Below are 19,319 nucleotides of genomic sequence, written 5' to 3'. Positions count from 1 at the left end.
GGAGTTTTGAGGAATGAGGTGCAGGGGCCTCTACCATCTGCACACTTCAGTCCCAGCTGGCTCACTCTCTTTCCTGACTTCTCTCTACCCCGGTGATTGGCCAGACTTCCTTCCTTTGCACTGTCTACCTGCTAATCGACCCAGGGTTTCCCTCTTCCAAACCCACTGGGGAACTAAGAGCAGTCCACAGGATTCTCCACATGCACTTTTGCTCTGAAACATGTTTATTTTGATTGTTGACAATAGTGATGGTAGATATTCATGAGAAAGCGCCTTCAATATCTCCTCCACCTACCACTTTCCATAGCCCCTGAGGAAAACCAAGGTGAAGAGTTAGCCTTCAAGGATCAGGGCAAGCTCTAACTGGCTGCTTCCCCATATTTGTAATAGTTCAAAGTCTTGAAATATCAGCGCTTAAAAGTCTTTGGGAGCATCAACTGAGCTTCGTATTAACAGCTTCTTCATTTGCTTTAAAATAGCGAGACCTCTTACCTTTTCAATCCCAAAACTAACCACTTATAATTCAGTGTGGTCATTTAAACGTGTGTGTGTGTGTGTGTGTGTGTGTGTGTGTGTGTGTGTGTGTGTGTGTGTGTGTGTGTTTTAACCATAACATACTGTCACATATTCTCTAGGAGACATTTTGGCCCTTTTAATTGTTTAGGTTATTATACTTCAAGGATTTATAAATGTGCAACAATTCATGGAGTGGCAGAAAAGGATATAGAGAGACCAAGTTGTCGAGGACAATAGCTGGAGTTTCGTCTTCCAGAAGTATTTTTCTTGCCAAAATTGATCAAAGGAAGAGCCAACGGCACTGGATAGGAGATTCTAGCATTTGGCTGCTTCTCCAAGACAAGCGAGGTTAGAAGGGAGTTGAGAAGTTATGTCATCTTCCACTGCAGCAGATAGATACCCCTTTTTTAGTACTTGGGGATCCCCCGAATCACAGCATTTCTAAATCAGCCCTGGATTCCACAAGTGAAGCAGCGGAGGAACCAGGAGGTCAGCGGTGCCACTCAAATCTGTGGCAATCAAGTGGGAGTTCTCAAAAGGCTATCAAAGGAAGGGGGTTATGATAAGGAAAGGCTCAAGACCTGCCTCAGAAGGAGTGAGCAGGGAAGAGCAGGACTGACTCCACGCAATGCAGGATCCAGTACAAAATGAAGATGTGAGGCTTTTGTGCAAACAGCAGGAAAACATTACCTTTACAGGTACTAAAATGTAATGTTTTTCCTTTCTTCCATAGTGTCTTTCTCAACTTGTTATGGCTGTGTTTTTTATTTGCTACTTAATGCTGTTCTAACTAAAAACTTAAATTCCTATCATGCATTTTACTATTCATCTTTATATTGTGCAATTCCAGTTTTAAATGAAAATATGAGCATTTGCCCAGGCGCGGTGGCTCACGCCTGTGATCCCAGCACTTTGGAAGGCCGAGGCTGGTGGATCACGAGGTCAGAAGATCAAGACCATCCTGGCTAACACAGTGAAACCCCATCTCTACTAAAAATACAAAAAAAAATTAGCCGGGCGTGGTGGCAGGCGCCTGTAGTCCCAGCTACTCGGGAGGCTGAGGCAGGAGAATGGCATGAACCCGGGAGGCAGAGCTTGCAGTGAGCCAAGATCATACCACTGTATTCCAGCCTGAACGACAGAGCAAGACTCTGTCTCAAAGAAAAAAAAAAAAAAAAAGAAAATATGAGCATTTACTCATGCAGAATCACCAAAATTACACAATTTGTATTTTATAGCTTATGTTTACATACTGTATGCATATGTATTTCGTTCTTGCCACAACAGTAGAAACACTGTACAAAACTAACTCAACTGTTACTGTTTCACTTCTTGGTATTTTCAGCGTAAGTGGTTGGCCAACACAGGAATGTATATGAGTAAAAAAGGATATGATAGGGCTCCTTAGTCATTCATGTTTCTTAGAATGCCATTGCCTTCTTTCTGTGTTTGAAGCCAGTCTGGTTCGGATGGGAAGTGCAGCCTGTTGGGGCTCTCAGCATCCCCCACTTACTCAGTTGTAGATATAAGATGCTTACTTTGTACTCACTTTGAATCTCTTCGAGCTCTGACACATCATGGGTCCAATGGAGTTCTCTGCTCACAGGGGATCACAAAGGCTACATGTGAATGGGGCGGTAAGGAACACTGGATATATGTTGCACATGTCTCCTCCGCTCATGCATATATTCTGTTGTCCCATCAGACTTCACTTACAGAACACAGGTTCAAAGATAAAATACTGCCAGAAGAGCACTAAACTAAGTGTGAGGCCCTTCTGAGTATGGGCCCTGTGTGACTGCACAGGTCACCCACCCATGAAGCTGGCCCTGGTAAAGGAGGAGGGGAGCGCTTCTGGCAAAAGACCCAACAACAGGAGGTTAAGTGGGTTAAATTGGGAAAAAACACCCAGGAAATTTATGTTTTGAAACTAAAGCAATTAAAATGGAAATGGGCTATATTATAAATCAACTGCCCAGGAAAAAGACATTATGCTGGAGTCACAAAATGAGAATAAATGGCAGAATGCCTCATGATGCATCGATGTAGTTGAGATTGTACATAAAGTGCTACATCATCATGCTGCTTGCAGGGAAGTAACCAAGCCAAAGATAGGAATGAAAAGGGGCAGCCTGCACCTGATAATACACAGAATCTAGCCCTTAAAGCTGACATGCACCAATGCCACTAGAATCATGTGTAGAAAGTAAGATACCCAGATCCCCCTCCAGACATACTAAATCAAAATTGCCAGGAAAGGTTCCAGCCATCAAGATTTTTAATCAACTGAAGTGGTGACAATGATGCTTACCAAATCTGAAATTTGTTACTTAATGGGTCTGGGTGGTTTTGCTTTTATTGCATGGAGAATAATTCAAAATCTGTTTTTATTCCAGTAAAGCATATATAATGACTAGAATAGAAGGATCAAGGGACCTTTTTAGTTTCAGCATAAATGCATGTATTTTTCTAAACCTTTTATTATGGAAAGTTTTTAACATTTACGAAGATAGAAGAGCATAATGAATCCCCATGTATCCATCATCCAGGTTCATCAATTGTCAACTCATGACCAGGCATGCCGTAGGTAGACCCATATTTACTCCTTCAGTTTTGTTTAAATAATTCTATTCAATTTATCTATTGGTTTTTATACTACACTGCTTTATGTTTTAGCAATTGCTCTAAAGATTATAACTTTTTTCTGTCCAATAGCCATTCACAGAGTCCCTGGTAGCCATATTTGTCTAGTAAAGTCTGGCCCCTTCATTACAGTTAATTGGACACGAAGTGGATTTCCAATTCAAGTTGACTGTGCTCTTACCCTTGGGATCTTGAGATGAATTTCCCTATGTTTTTTTTTTTTTTTTTTTTTTTTTTTTTGAGACAGGGTCTCACTCTGTTGCCCAGGCTGGAGTGCAGTGGCGCAATCATGGCTCACTGCAGCCTTGACTTCCTGGGCACAAGCAATCCTCCCACCTCAGTTTCTCAAGTACCTGGGACCAGAGGCACACACCACCTGGTTAATATTTTTATCATTATTTATAGAGATGCAGTCTCCCTATGTTGCCTAGACTTGTCTTGAATTCCTGGGCTCAAGCAATCCTCCCACCTCAGCCTCCCAAAGTGCTGGGATTAGAGGCATGAGCCACCACACCGAGCCAGATATCCTTCTTTGGCTTAAGCAACACAGACTGGATCCTGTTTTTCCAGCTATGCATTCTCTTGTTAACACACATGGCCTCCATTATGGAGTTAATTGTGGCCATTAAAAAAGCTAATATATAGTTGAGAATTCAGAAAGGTTAGCTCCTCTTTTGCCCCTTTGTTTCCAGCCATTAACTTTCTATATTACCTATCTTGCCCTGCTCTCCTGAACCACTCTCTCTCTCCAAAACTCCAGCTTGGTCTCCTCCTGTGCCGTTACACCTAGAGTTTCCTCCCAAGGTCCAGCTCCAGTCCACCTCCACCTCAGGGTTCTGGGAAGCCCTAGCCCACAAGGAGAACCCTCCTTGAGGTGAAGTGCTTCATGCCAGTACCACTCAATTAACTTTTGGTCACCTTGCCTGTGTCCTCTGTGTCTTCAGTGTGGAGATGGTATATTAATCCATTCTCACATAGCTATAAAGAACTACCTAAAGCTGGGTAATTTATAAAGAAGAGAGATTTAACTGACTTGAAGTTCTGCAGGCTGTACAAGAAGCATAGCTGGGGAGGCCTCAGGAAACTTACAATCATGGCTGAAGAGGAAGGGGAAGGGGAAGCAGGCACATCTTACATGGCTGGAGGAGGAGGAAGAGAGTGAAGGGGGAGGGCTACACACTAGTAAGCAACCAGATCTCATGAGAACTCACTATCACAAGAATGGCAAGGTGGAAATCACCCCCATGATTCAATCAATCACCTCCCACAAGGCCCCTCCTCCAACATTGGGGATTACAATTCGACATGAGATTTGGGCAGGGACACAAATCCAGACCACATCAGATGGGGACTTCATGTTACTCTGGAAAATCCATTGCTACTTAGTATGGAACCCCATGAAATATTAATAAACCTAAAATCAGTTAATACATAATCTTGTGCTAAATCAAGAACTGCTTCATACTTCAAGATAGACCAGTAGGAACAGACAACAAGCAAAATTGAGAAAAAAGTAAAAATGCTGTTAATTTAAATGTTTATGCAAATTATGAAAAGACAGTCACTACTTTATTTTAAAGGCAGGATACCTTAGTTCAGCCCACAGACCATCCCTGTCATAAAACTGCCATAATGCAAGATGTTAGCAATGTTCCAATGTCTTGGCATCCAAACATTGTCTCCCAGACTGCCTCTTGCCACTCACTAGCTGTGGCTCAAAACTCTTATCTGACAGTGTACCTTTGTGGTTCTGAAAATGGGATCTTTGTAAACTCACATCCTTATGTTTCCTATAGCTCTTAGCACCCAGGCCTTGTCCAATACCATCCTTGATAAATGTAGCGAGCATTATGAAAGAAACCATCTCTCTGGATGCTTTCAGTATCCAACCAACTACATAATCTCACATGGATAAAATCTTTTGTGAACAGGATTCCCAGGTGATAAGGGTGAAGGGCAGTAGTGAAGACCAGCCAGAGGGTGACATGGTGAAAACACATACCACCACCACAAGAACTGAAATGCTGCTTTTTAAAGCATTATTGTAAGGTGGATTTAGCTGTTAAACAGGTGTGTTCTGCCATGGCATGTATTGTAATCACAGGGTTATACTCACAGGTCTGATGTGGACTCTGCTGAGGAGAGATTGTATCTTCTAGGTGGGATATGTCAAGAGAGAAGAGTGTATATTTGATAGTATTGACTTCACATAGAATTCTCCTTTGTGGACAAGAATTCCCAAGACTCAGAGCACAATGTAGACATAGTGTATTAGTCCATTTTCACGCTGCTGATAAAGACATACCCAAGACTGGGTAATTTTTTTAAGAAAAAGGTTTAATGGACTCACAGTTTCACGTGGCTGGAGAGGCCTCACAATCATGGCAGAAGGCGAAAGGCACATCTTACATGGCGACAGGCAAAGAGAGAATGAGAGCCAGGTGAAAGGGGAAACCCCCTTATAAAATCAGCAGATCTTGTGAGACTTATTAACTACCATGAGAACAGTAGGGTGGAAACCACCCCCATGATTCAATTATCTCCCACTGGGTCCCTCCCACAACATACGGGAATTATGGGAGCTACAATTCAAGATGAGATTTGGGTAGGGACACAGCCAAACCATATCACATAGTTTCTTAGACATTGTTTGATCTTCTTGATGGAGGAAACTGCAGTCCAAAGCAATTTTATACAAAACTAAATTTAACATAAAAACTTCCTGTGTACAAAATGAATAAACAGCAACAAAGTACATATAAAGGTATATTCTCTCAGACCTGTGCTAATACATAGCCATAAACTAAAATAAAAATTTAAAATTCATTCCTCATTCTCCAGCCACATTTCAAGTATTCAGTAATCACATATGTCTAGTGGCTACCATATTAGTTATATATAGAACATTTCCATCATCACAGAACATTCCACTGGGCAGCCCTAGTTAGAGCAAGCATGGCTTGTTTTATATTATAATTTTCAGAATAATTCTGGTGAAAAGCCATTTTATACTATGCTATAGTCAACAAAGAATAAGGATATTTACCTAATCTTAAGACTTTTTTTTAACCTAAAACACAACATCCTTTTCTACTTTACATATTACTTTTGCAGCCGTGGCTCATAGGAAAAGCCAAGGATGAGTTAGCCTGCTGCTACCCATTTTAGCTGCAGAGTGGGCTGTGCAGGTTCTGAGCTTTCCCCATGTGATAGTCAAAGACCCCAAGGCAGCCCCAGCCTCTCTAGGTCTCTGCACAGTCTCCAGTGTGGAAAGCTGTGGGAAAGGAAGGAGCAGGTTCTAGGTCTTCAGGATTTTCTGCATCTTAAAGCAGCTCATCTCCTTTGCCCTCCTAGGGAACAGGGGGGCCTAGCTTTGGGATCGTCCTCCTAGCCTCAGAAATAATTGTTCAAGAAATAACATTTCTCACACAAAGGATAAATGTTTGAGGGGATGGATACCCCATCTTCCATGATTTGATTATTACACATTGCATGCCTGTATCAAAAATCTCATATATACACCTACTATGTACCCACAAAAATTTTAAATTTAAAATTTAAAAAAAAAAAAAACATGTTTTGAGGTAACTGGTACTCCTCTGAAGACCAGCTAGGTTAATCTTTCTTCCACAGCATAAAGACTAGAAAAGAATATGTCCCTAGGGCAGGGGCATAAACAGCCTGAACATAGTTGAGTGTAAAGGAGAAACCCCATCCCTCAAGCAAAAGCTTCAAGTATGAAACACACTAAAGACAAGATTAAACCTCTGGAAAAACAGCTCACCTTTACCAAGGCCCCAGCGCCCAGCTTTATACTTTTCAACTTTATTTTGAAAACGAGGCCATCTCATGGGACAGAGACGGTGATATGGATGGTACTTGAGGGTTTGTGTTTAAGTGCCTGGTGGTTCCAGGCCACATCTGCTACCACAGGTGGTTCTAGACCCTGGCTACACAGGTTCTAGGACATGGTGTTGGGGCTCTAGAATGTATTTTATTGAGCAACTCAGTGTTCATCAGAAAAACTCAATTTTCCTTTGAAAATTAGATTCTAAAATAGATGGCTGTGGCCTTAATAACTATCTTCACAAATCATGTTTTTAGGCCATTAAAAAATGGTAATCCGTCTTCAATATAATATCAGAAACAGAATTCAAGCAGAAGACAAATTCAAAAATCTGTCTTACATTTGTTCACAAACACAAGTCCATATAGTTTAACCCAACAGTGAACTTCTATATGTGTGTGTATACACACACAGATAGATTGACCAATAGATAGATAGATAGGTTTAGAAAGTTCTAAATTACCACAACCCTTAGAATTTCAGGCAATTTTTTCTTCCGAAGACATAAATGTTATTTTTTCATACCACCTGCTGACAGAGGGACAGCTAGCTGGATTAGAGTTCATTTCCTTCTATTGAGGTGGCATTTCTGAGGATGTGTTGCATCTCTGTGAATGAGCTCCTTTAATTCTCACAACATTCCTAATCGCATGCCTAATAATTTAAGCCAAGAAAGCCTCTGAAGTTGACTGAATTGCTCTATTCTGTAGCCAGTTTACCACCTGCTGCTGTGTGCTGAGTTCCAGTAAAATCACCTTGTCTAAATAAGTGTATCATCAAGGATCCCTCTTTTCAGGGACTGGATAAAATGGCTACAAGAACTGTCCCAGGCAGCCAGCTCTTCCTGTATAAATACCACGTTTTTATTCAGTTCTTATTTGAAAATTGCGATTTAAAAAACTATAATTATTCCCTTGGGTACATGACAAGTGTTTTTTTGGAAAAGCAACTTTATTTCCTAGCCCATTGCCCTGCCCAAAAGCATCTGGCTGTTCCCCAGTGGGATCGCTCTCCCCAAAGAGCAGTGAGGGCTTAAAAGCATTTTTAGGCAGATACTATTAGGGGCGAAGTCTCTCTGAAGGGAAACAAAATTTTTGGTTAGTTTTCTGAAAGAGAAAAAGCCAAACCCTCTGCTTAGCTGGGCCAACTTAATAGTCCACATACTGCAGTGACCTCTCATAGTTCAGGAAAACTGCTGCTGACACAGAGGAACACAAGGCCCCCTATTACCTTGTGGCTCATTTAATGTGCTACCTGTAACATGCTATGCATGCCTCTGGAATATCTTTAAATTCTGAACCAAGACCCATGTATTCCTATTTCCACCTGCACCAGATAACTTATAATATCAAAATGAATAGAAGAAAATGTGTTCACTGGAAACTGGCTGTTGAGCCCCTCCAATGGGAGCTGAGGAGCCGTGTCTCTGCAGGCATGGGGACTGGCCACAAGCAAAGAGTCAGCAGCATGAAGCCCCGGAGCTGCAGCGTGTGCAGCAGGCGCCAATCCAACAGCATGGGAACAACAGTGTCGCAATCATTCCTCAGTTATGGCAAGAATGTGCTATTTTTCACTGTTAGGTGTTGCTTCTGAGAACTACAAATAAAACTCTCCAACCAAGTGAACAGACTCTCTGCTGGCCCAGGGGACTCCAGAGAACCTTACAAACTGAGTTTCTGACCATAACAGGATGGGAGGTCAGACACACCTCATCATACCCCCTTCCCTTTTGTGGTTTTAGACACAACAACTGATCAGCATTGATATTAAAAGAGAGATCATAAGACTGACGGAACAACTTTGTGACAATAAGATACCAAATAATAAACAGGACCTAAAGCCATGTCAGCCAAGGGTTAAGTCATGCACCCCTCCCTACACTTAAAGAACTAAACAATTGGCCGGGCGCAGTGGCTCAGGCCTGTAATCGCAGCACTTTGGGAGGCCGAGGCGGGTGGATCACAAGGTCAGGAGATCGAGACCATCCTGGCTAACATGGTGAAACACCGTCTCTACTAAAAATACAAAAAAATTAGCCGGGCGTGGTGGCAGGCACCCGTAGTCCCAGCTAGGAGGCTGAGGCAGGAGAATGGCGTGAACCTGGGAGGCAGAGGTTACAGTGAACCGAGATTGCGCCACTGCATTCCAGCCTGGGTGACAGAACACCACCAGACGCTAACTGACCCCTTATTCTATCAGCCATAAACATGCTTTGATTGGACAAGACATTTATTTCTGTAACTTTCTCCTGGTAAAAGACCACCAACCATGGACTGGTTCCGGTCAGTTTCACAGAGGCTGCACACTTGAGTGCCTTCCTGTCTCTGCTTCACCTTTTGATGTATAGGGCTTAATGGTAATACATTTAAAAGTCTCCACCCCTAAGAGAACATGGGCCATATGTAACACGTTTTTTCAGTACACATGCGTTAGGACCACCTTCATAAATATTCATAGCTTCTCCTGTAACTGTTGAGTATGTATACTTGGCCAACCCATTCAGCATAAATCCCTGTTCTACCCTCCTGTCCCTCAAAGTGCCTGTCTTTTGGTTGACCCTTTATAAGAAATAGTTTCCTCTCCAGAGTTACAGATCCTATGTTTTTTTGTTGACACTTCTAATTATCCAGCCTATATAATTTTCCTATACATATAATGCTATAGTTTTAAATGACAAAACATTCTGGAATCATTGTCACTAATCCAGTAATTAGGAACAGTCTCTACTGTCAACAACTGAACTAACTGTGTTTGAACTACAAATTCCCCAAAATCCTAAATCTTAACTTCCTCAAGTGGATCATCTTAAACAAAAATTATTCTTAAAGACAATAGTGCTCATTAGGAGAATAAAATGGGCTTGGCCCTCCCTCGAGAAAGTATCAGCAATCCAAATAACCTCTCACCATATCCATTCACCAATCAGAGTGGGAAATGACTCTATCATCAAAGCAAGATGCTGGGCCCAATAAAAGAGACCCTTTTTACTTAGCTGAAAGCAAGAAATTAGTTGACCTTGCTTGCTGCTTCTGTGAACTTTTTGATCCCTAAAACAAAATTAAGATTAGGTTTATTCAATCACTTCCTTCTAAATATGACCTTCCATTCTAAAGCAACAACTCAGCAGAATACCAAGGACCCTCAGGAGGACATTGACATATTTGTTCACTAAACAGTGTGACAAAAATACAGCTTCCTTTTGTCTGTGCATCATTATCTCATGTCATACAAACATTCCAAATCTGCATTCAGTGGCAAGCAATAGGCGAACACTCTCACAAACTATTAAACCATAAGCGGAATATTGTACCTGTTATTTAGAAGCATATGGAAAATGACTATTAATACCCTATGTATTCTTTTCAATAAGGTGATTAAACTCAACAGTCTATAATGTACAGACCCAACTCTTGCAAGTTCCAGGCTCTCCTGGGGTGTTCACATCCATCATGTACTATTTGACAAATGTCTGCTTCAACAAGCTCCCTGTCTCCGTAAGTGGGGTTAGAGCAGAGAGGGGAACACAGGCACAGAGGCCTATGGGGAAAATATATTATCTTTGGCTTTTTAAGCAATGCTACTGCACATTGCCTATAAATCACATATCCCCAGGTTCAGGAATGCAGAGTCCCAGAGGCTATTTTATTCTTTTGGAGACAGAGTCTCACTCTGTCACCAGCTGGAGTGCAGTGGTGTGATCCTGCAACCTCGACTCCCTGATTTAAACAATTCTCCTGCTTCAGCCTCCCGAGTGACTGGGATTACAGGGATGCGCCACCACATCCAGCTAATTTTTATATTTTTAGTAGAGACAGGGTTTCACCATGTTGGCCAGGATGGTCTCGATCTCCTGACCTCGTGATCTGCCCGTCTCGGCCTCCCAAAGTGCTGGGATTACAGGCGTCAGCCACCGCACCCGGCCTACAGAGGTTTTAAAAGTAGGACAAAGATGGAATTAGTGACCTGATGATTTTTCAACCCCTCGAAATACCTGCTGCAATGGTTTACCTTTCCCTGTTTTCAGAGACAGAGGTTCCTCACAGGGAACCATGTGACCCCAGGCCAAGGGGCTTCCGTAGAGGGTATGACCACCATCTGGGTCTCAGACCCCTCAGTATTGCTCTACAGTTGCTGAGAGCCCCTCCCAGTGCCTTCCCATCTGATCTCAGCTGTTGATGACCTGCGCTTGAAAAGCATGCATAGTCATGTGCCACAGAACAGTGATTTGGTTCACTATAGACCACATATATGCCAGTGGTCCCATAAGATTATAATGGAGCTGAAAAATTCCTATCACCAGTGACATTGTAGCTGTCATGATGTCATAGTGCACTGCATTACTCACGTGTTTGTGGTGATGCTAGTGTAAACAATTTATGCTGCCAGATGTATAAAAGTGCACAGTAATGTCCCAGGCCTTCACATTGACTCACCACTCACCTGCCCAGAGCAGCTTCCAGTCCTGCAAGCTCCATTCATAATAAGTGCCCTATAGAGGGGCACCTTTTATCTTTGATACTGTATTTTTACTGTACCTTTTCTATGTTTAGGTATATTTAGAAACACAAATACCGCTGTTACAACTGCCTACAGTATTCAGTCAGTGACATGTTCTTATGGATTTGTGGCTTAGGAGCAACAGACTGTATCACATAGCCTAGGTACATAATAGGCTGTACCATCTAGGTTTGTGTAAGTATAGTCTATAATATCTGCACAATGATGAAATTGCCTAACAACACATTTCTCAGAACATATCCCCATCATTACGTGATGCATGACTATACTAAGCATGCGATTCTGAGGCTCTCTGTACACAAAGCTTTACATTTCCATTTTGTTTTGGTGATTTAGTAAATTTTTTGAGAAAATGAATTTTGACATAAGAGGCCAGTGAGTGAGTTGTGGAATAGTTCAGATTTGTAAACTGCTGCTCTCATTTTTGCTTCCATATCATGATGGGGCAAAACAAACCACACAGGTAAGGTGATAGATGTTAGGTTAACAACAGCTAACACGTCCTGTAACAAGGACTTAGGCTCAATTATAAAAGGAGTTTCAAAGAGCACACTGTTGATGTTACTCACTCTATTAACAAAATACAGCCCAAAGGATCTGAAGGCCGTTCCAAGCGAGGGTGCTTCTGAGGACACTGAGAAGAGTTTTGCCATTCTGAAGAGGCGAGCCTGTGGAACTGTTTAAGGTCCTGTTCCCAGAAGAATAAAAGTTTCTCATTATGGCATTAAACTCTATTTATTTAGTATTTGAAACATGGTGTACATGTATGTATTTGTATAAACATTTGTTACATCTAAAATCCACAACAGGTAAACAATCTGTGCTTTCTTTTGTGTACAAGTTTGGGGTTTACATCTGGATATTTTGGTGTTGTGGAGACTCAGTCTGTGAAGCTAATCAGATTGCCTCATATTACCGTAATAACTGTAACAGAAGTGATTTGCTCCTTAAAGGGGCTGTTCCTTGCCCAGAAAAGGTGTCACACTTTTGAACTAATAAACCGGGTGTCACGGAATCAAGAGAAACACAGCTGACACGATGGAGAAGGTATGTGCAGGGGACTCCTGGAGATCCAAGTCAATGCGTAGCAGGCAACACAAGCCATGGGGTGACACTGGGAATTGAGCTCTCCCTTTTCAAACTGTTGGATGTGAATATCAAGTCTCCCCAACCCCACCTGGAGGGGTTTCATCCAGCAAGAGCTTGCCTTCTGCTCAGCACACTCCTGGGAGTAACCCATGAGTGTCACAGCTGCAACTCCGAGGTGCCAACCAAGCCCAGGGCTCTGGCTTCTTCTGGGGTCAGGCCGCTCTTCAGGGTTCTTCGCACTGCAGTGGTGGTGCAGGTCACACCCAAAGGGATGAGAAGAAAAGGAAGTATTAGCAGCAAGGCACAGGGCAGTCAAGACTCCAGTCCCCCCTTCTCCCCACGGACTTCCAGAGAAGCCAGAGGGTTCACACTCTGCACCTTCCTGCTCTTGCTGAAGTGCCCTGCAGTCTGTCTGCCAGGACAAAAGTTTGGGGCTACACAGGCTGGCCTAACAATGCCACAGGTGCTGATTTGGAGGGCCGAGAGGAGTGGTGCGGGCACTTATAAAGAGGAGAGAAAGGAGGAGAGGCTCACCCTCACGAGGCTTCGGAGAAGGGGGTGAACTGCAGAAGTGCAGAGGGCAGGAGAGACCTCAGCATCTACCCAGTATGAGGAGTGTATCAGAGCTGGGAAGGTGATTCCAGAGCAGGGGAAAATGCAAGCTCCACTAATACAAATGAGGTGAGGCAACCAGTGCACAGCGAGGGGTTCCACAAGACCCAACAACCTCACAAATCCAACAGAGGACCAACAATAGCTGGGGACATGCTCAAGACCCACAGAGCAAGTGCATGAAGCCAGGGCAAGGGGCAGCAGTGAGGACAAATCTCTCCATGAGTACTGTGGGTCTTAGCCTCAACTCACTAAAAGGCCTCTAGAGACAATAATTAAAATAACCAGTGGCTCCTCGAGGAATGCAGGCTAGGGAGCAAACTGCCAAACTTATTCTGGCTGGAATTGGTGGCTGTTTTCTATGGAACACACAAGACTCAAGAATGGCCAATGACCACTCTCACTGGGGGGTTGCAGTTGGCAACTGGAGGGATGCTCATATTTAACTGACTTAGAATTGGCTTGTGTTTAGCTTGGCATGATAGTATTCCCATTGTTTAGTATTTCAATTTCAACATCAAAATAAAGGCTGGATAAGGGTGAATGAAGAGGTAGCTGCCTCACCCAAGACAAGTCTTCATTTGAAAGGGTGGCTAATTAAATTTTCCTTAATTTACAAATTGTATTTGACCCACTGTGTATTTCTTTAAAGTTCGCACAGAGTTTGGGGTATTCATTTTCAGAAGAGAAACGTTATGGATCTGCCTTCACCCTAAATCCCAAATCAGCCAGAGTTCCTGAGATGACCAGGGCAGGCTGTTGATCAAAGTTCAGAGAAAGTAAGCTCACCTTAATGTCTCCCCAGTTCCTTTGCCAACTCCCCTCATCCACTCCCCAGAGGCCAGGGCCCACCTCATACATCTGCAGGCCACACCCCATGGTCTATGCCTTCCCATCATCCCCTAAATATAAGCTCACTCAGCCTGTGGACAAAAGATCTGAAAGACCTATGTCCATGGCAGAATCAATGGGGACTAATATCTATTATGAAAATAAAGGGCTCCTTCTCTTCCAGGAATCAGCACTTGGAACAGGGGTCAACATCATATCCATCAATTGGTCAACCAACAAATGATTTATTGAAAACCCATTGTGTACTCAGCATTTAACTCAAAGAATCAAAACACAGACATCAAGTATGGGTTTTTAGAGAGACGTGGGATATGTGGTGAGGGGTTCTCTCAAATCGTGTTACTGCAACTACTGTATTTCCAAGCCTAGCTTTGGGCCCCAAAGCAATCTATCTGTAGCTGTTCTTGCACTAGCTCCTCTTTCCCCCACCCCTGATCCCTTGGCCTCCAGACTGAATGTCTGGCTCAACAAGACAAAATGTTTGGCTCCTAAGTCTCAGCTGGAGGCAGATTACATTCAACTGAGCAACAGAATTTGTTCTATGGGGCAGCAATAAAAATACTAGTTTGTAATAACCTTTTATGTTCTTTAAAGACTCCTTAGAGTGTTTGTTAAAGAAAGATAATTTTAACAACAGTAAATAAGATAAAATATCTCTCTTGACAAGAAAGACCTCTTGCTGCAACTTCTTAACCAAGATACAAAATACTTCCTAAAGAAGTCCATGCTGGCCGGGCACAGTGGCTCACACCTGTAATCCCAGCACTTTGGGAGGCTGAGGCAGGTGGATCACTTGAGGTCAGCAGCTTGAGACAAACATGGTGAAACTCCATCTCTACTAAAAATACAAAAATTAGCCAGACATGGTGGCACACGTCTGTAGTCCCAGCTACTGGGGAAGCTGAAGCAGAGAATTGCTTGAACCTGGGAGGCGGAGGTTGCGGTGAGCCGAGATGGTGCCACTGCACTCCAGCCTGGGTGACAGAGCGAGGCCCCATCTCAAAAAAAAAAAAAAAAAAGAAAAGAAAAAGAAGAAGAAGTAGTTCATGCTGCACTAGCTGGGCATCTTAAAATTTCACCAGCCACAGAAGGTGGTGTGGACATCAGTCTACGAATCTTTGTCCATTTAGGTATATATTGTGGCTGAATGACTACAGAAGACCCCACAGATATTTTACCCATGAAGGTATTTAAAGATGCTTAACACTTCTGTTTGCACATTTGCTTTAGTCCTGTAACTGCTCAGTTCAGTTGATATAAATATTAATACTCGAATAAGGGCCCTGTCACCTTACAGCTCATGTAACAATCTTCTAATAGCTTCAGACATTGGGCCAGCCTATCTGGGACAGGCTCAGGGAACAGAACTAAAGGTACCTTTATGGGTCTTGCTACCTGACAGCACAGAGCCTGTGCCCTCTCCCTTGTGGGTCTACTCATGGTTTGGATATTCCAGACCCCTTGGGATGCTGCTTCACCCTCTGGTCTGTGCTCACGTGTCCTCTGCTGTGAGGGAAAAGCCAACATAGGCTTCATTCCCTTAGCTTGCCAGATGTATCCCTGAAAAGCGAGTATTCATGGAAAAGTCTTCCCCATTTATGAAATCCTACTTTCTGTGGACCTCCATGGCAATTTGAAAAAAAAATTCTCTTAGATATATGTTATCCCCTTGGTGTAATGAAAAATACCTGAGAATGTGAACCCTTCCCTTTGTTAGCCAAAGTTAATTCACCTTACCACTTGAAAGACCACATGAAATGAAAGTAATCAGCTAAAATCAGTCTTACACCCAATTCAAGTCACACGCGACAAGGGTCCCTTTGGGTGTTTCGTCAACCATCCGTCTGCTGGTCAGTTTCTTTGCCATTCATCAAACATCATGTACATGTGCACCCTGAGCCTCTGCAATGGGAGCCTCTGGGGAGAAAGGCAGGGGCCTGATGGGGACACAGTGTGGGGAGAAACACTCAGGGCAGCAGATGGGGTCCAGCCAGGGAGCTGGCTCTCAGAAAGTTTCCAGAAAGCAAAAAAAAAAAAAAGGCTGGGGACGTAAGAGAACAAAACAAGGGGGCCAGCAAACAGGTGCTGGCAGGGTATGAAATGGTACACAGCAAACTTCCACAGCAGAAACAACTCTGCCACCCAGTAGAGAGGATTCTCCAGCACTGTGGCAAGGTCGGCTGGCTGCGGATGACACCTGGGCCTCTCCCCACTCCTCATTTCCACTTCCCACTCAGATGCTCCAGCTGAATCAAAGCTGCTCTCCAGCCTTCCCCATGGGACGGCCTCCCCTCAAAGCTCATAACAGAGAACAGACTGGAAATGTTTATCCCTGTCTGCCTTGCAACTCTGCCATAGATGGCATGGGTCACTCTGAAGGCACCAGCAGCCACACTGCACCCCAGGCCCTGGTGACAGTTCTCACGGTGTCAAAGTGATGGTGGAAGAATCTGATGTGGGGTGCCTCTGCTGCCAGCATGCAGCACAGGACTGTCTGGGGACTCAGGAAAAACACCCAAGTTCTTTTTCTTCCTCCCTAGAAATGAAAACATTAAAAATTCCCACAAAGGGCTCACAGGTGATTCTACTAAGATGAGTCGCATCCGAGAACAATGGCAATGGCAGCCACCATTTACTGAGTGTTTACATGGGTTGTTTCACTTAATCTTTATGGAAACACTGTGAGACGGGAACTCTTGTTATATCTTCAATAAGCGAGCAAACCCGGACCAGAGAACCTGGTCACTGGCCCGGGGCTCACGCTAAGTGGTAGAGAAGGGTTTGAGCCGACTTTGGATCACAGTCCACACTGGAAACAGCTGTGCCCTGCCGATGTTTGGCAGGACAGTTCCTGACCATCTTTCACATCAACAGGAAATCGACCCAACTTTACTTTCAGGTGACAGAAATCCATCTGCGCGCTTTCACCTTTGCAGCACTGAGAGATGTTATTTCGGGGTTTTTTTGCACATAATTATCAAGTGTAATTTGAAAATCATTTTTTGGTTTTTTAATCCCAAAGATCCCAAAGATTTTCTACCAGGTGTACTGGGAGCAATGTGTCTAGGAGTCTAGTTGACTAACACCAGAACTTCAAGATGCCTTAAATGTCCATGTCTTGTGGCTGGGAGGTCCCGGGCTTGGCCACTGTTCAACACCGTCCATTCACGCCCTCCTTGTTCTGAGTGGACGTAAAACGGCAGGGCCAGATGTGCTCCCTGGGACTTCCTTTTTTTCCACATAAAATCCTGTCCATTATATGCACAGGCTTCCCAAATGGAAGGATGTTCTACAAAATAACTGGCCGGTACTTTTCAAAAATACCAAGGTCACAAAGTGTCCTCACAGATTAGATGAGACTAAGCAGACATGAGGGCTAAATGCAATCTGGAATCCTGGGTAGGATCGTAGAGCAAAAATAGGACCTTCGTGGAAAAACTGGTGAAATATGAATAAAGCCTACAGTTCGGTTAATAGTACTGTACCAATTTGAATTTCCTGGTTTTGCTAAATTGTCCTACTATTTTTGCAACTTTTCTGTGAGTCTAATATTTTTTCAGAATAAAACGTTGAAGCAATAAAACCCAGAACAACAACAAAAAGCAAACATTCCCAAATCTAGTTGACTGAAATTCAATTTCTTGGACTCACCCCAGACACACTGAGCAAGAGTCTTGGGGAGAGGCTCAGGCACTGCATTTGAACCTTCCCTGGGTAATCAGATGTCCAGGTTTGGGGCCCCTCACTTAAATCACTGTCATCTGAGATGCAGGAAAAGGCGGGGTTTTCAGGACAGTGACAGTCTGTGGTGACAAGGTTGAAGTCTCCTACTTCCATCTAACCCAAGATGAAGTTCACTGAGACTGAGACAGCACTCAGAAATACTCGTGGCATTAGGCACTTTCTGCCATCACTGGTCTGGCTGTGGCTTCCTTGGCCTTGCAGAGCCCAGCCCATGCCCTCCTACTATACCTGTGACTACATTAGCATCCAGTACTCCTGAAGACTCTTTCTGGTTCCTAGGTAGGAACGGAACAGAAAGCAGTCAGTTAAAATGCGAGCACCAACTGCCTCCTCCTATGAGTCACGTTGGAGGTGGGCAAAGGGAGAGTTTGGCCCGAAAGGAAAAATAAGTTTTGCCAATTGTTTTCTGGGAGAATCTACCTAAACTAAGGATAGAAAGGAAAGGCAGCTCAGGAATCTACAGACTTGAGTTTTCCACAATATTTTAAGTTCTGGGCAGGACAAAACTGCCTTTCCCCTTCCCAGATTAAGTCGAGAGTGTCAGCCCTCTGCCTGGGTTATCTCAACAATGCTAGCCAAGTGCTATGCTGACAATGCAGCCTTTATGTGCACAGTTGCAAGCATTCTGGGGGTAAAAAAGAGTGGTGAAGATCGGTCTCGGCTACTAATTGTAGCAGGCCAGAGTGAAGTGGACAGTGTGGTGGGGAGTGAGGTGGGTGAAAAGAGCAGACAGTTGGGTCGGGATGTGCACAGCAGACCCTAAGCACCTTCAGGCAGCTACGAATTCCCATCAGCAACTTGTCCCTTGGGCAGCAGTGAGACACAGCCTGGAAGGGAAGAAAGGTTGTGGGAACCTGTCATAGATGCCTCGCTTAACCCCACAACCGCCCCAGGAAGCTGGCACTACTGCCTTCATCGTACAAAAGATAACTGATACACGGTAAGGGCCAAGTCACTCGTGAGACCCAGGCCCCATCCCTGCTGTGGGCATGTGTGCATTCCTGAGCATGGAAATGGATTCCATTTGAACTTGGCAGCAAAAATGATGAAAGACAGAAACATCCTTCGGTCAGGTGCATGGCACCTCCCTGAGTACCACCATGGGAACCCTATGCCTCCCCTCAAAAAGGCTCTCAGAGGCAGGAAAGACAGGTTCTTGGATTCGTATTTTTACTGCTCCTTCATCCTTTTGAACCTGGCACTCAGGCGGACACTGTAGGGGGGACTTACAGACAAGCCTCCTCTTTAATGTGTCAGTTCCCCCTGTTTGGGAGGGTGATTTGTCTAAAAGTGAAACCACCAGAGAGCCATGTAATGCATCTTGCTTCTTGCATCCGCCTCTCTAACCCCGAGGCTTCCACCTGAGTCCCGACTTTCTGACTTAGCATATCAGTGTCCTGGCCTCCAGCCTGGCCCTGCTCTGGAGCAAGGGATGCCCTCTAAAAGGCAGTGACTCTCCACCTGGGTTTAGCAAAGAGACCTCGGTTCTCTCTTGGAC

General features: G+C 43.9%; 2 protein-coding genes across 14 annotated transcripts in view; one reads left to right on the top strand and one right to left on the bottom strand.

Moving 5' to 3' along the window:
• The window catches only part of TPGS2 (tubulin polyglutamylase complex subunit 2), a 41,994-nt gene extending 33,363 nt beyond the window's left edge, over positions 1 to 8,631 (top strand). Inside the window, exon 7 of the mRNA XM_019013873.4 lies at positions 8,342 to 8,631. Coding sequence (XP_018869418.1) covers positions 8,342 to 8,599 — 258 coding nt within the window. The 3' untranslated portion in view covers positions 8,600 to 8,631. The remainder of the gene's footprint in view (positions 1 to 8,341) is intronic.
• A 3,612-nt stretch (positions 8,632 to 12,243) lies between these two features.
• Positions 12,244 to 19,319, bottom strand: part of FHOD3 (formin homology 2 domain containing 3) — a 479,946-nt gene continuing 472,870 nt past the window's right edge. For all 13 annotated transcript variants that reach the window (XM_031003628.3, XM_055368089.2, XM_055368091.2 and 10 more), the window contains one exon: positions 12,244 to 12,852. In XM_031003628.3, coding sequence (XP_030859488.2) covers positions 12,770 to 12,852 — 83 coding nt within the window. In that variant the 3' untranslated portion in view covers positions 12,244 to 12,769. The remainder of the gene's footprint in view (positions 12,853 to 19,319) is intronic.

This window comes from Gorilla gorilla, chromosome 17 (assembly GCF_029281585.2).
Source record: "Gorilla gorilla gorilla isolate KB3781 chromosome 17, NHGRI_mGorGor1-v2.1_pri, whole genome shotgun sequence".
In the NCBI taxonomy this organism is placed as follows: Eukaryota; Metazoa; Chordata; class Mammalia; order Primates; family Hominidae; genus Gorilla; species Gorilla gorilla.
Note: the sequence above shows the minus strand (reverse complement) of the source record. Positions and strands in the feature narration are given on the sequence as shown.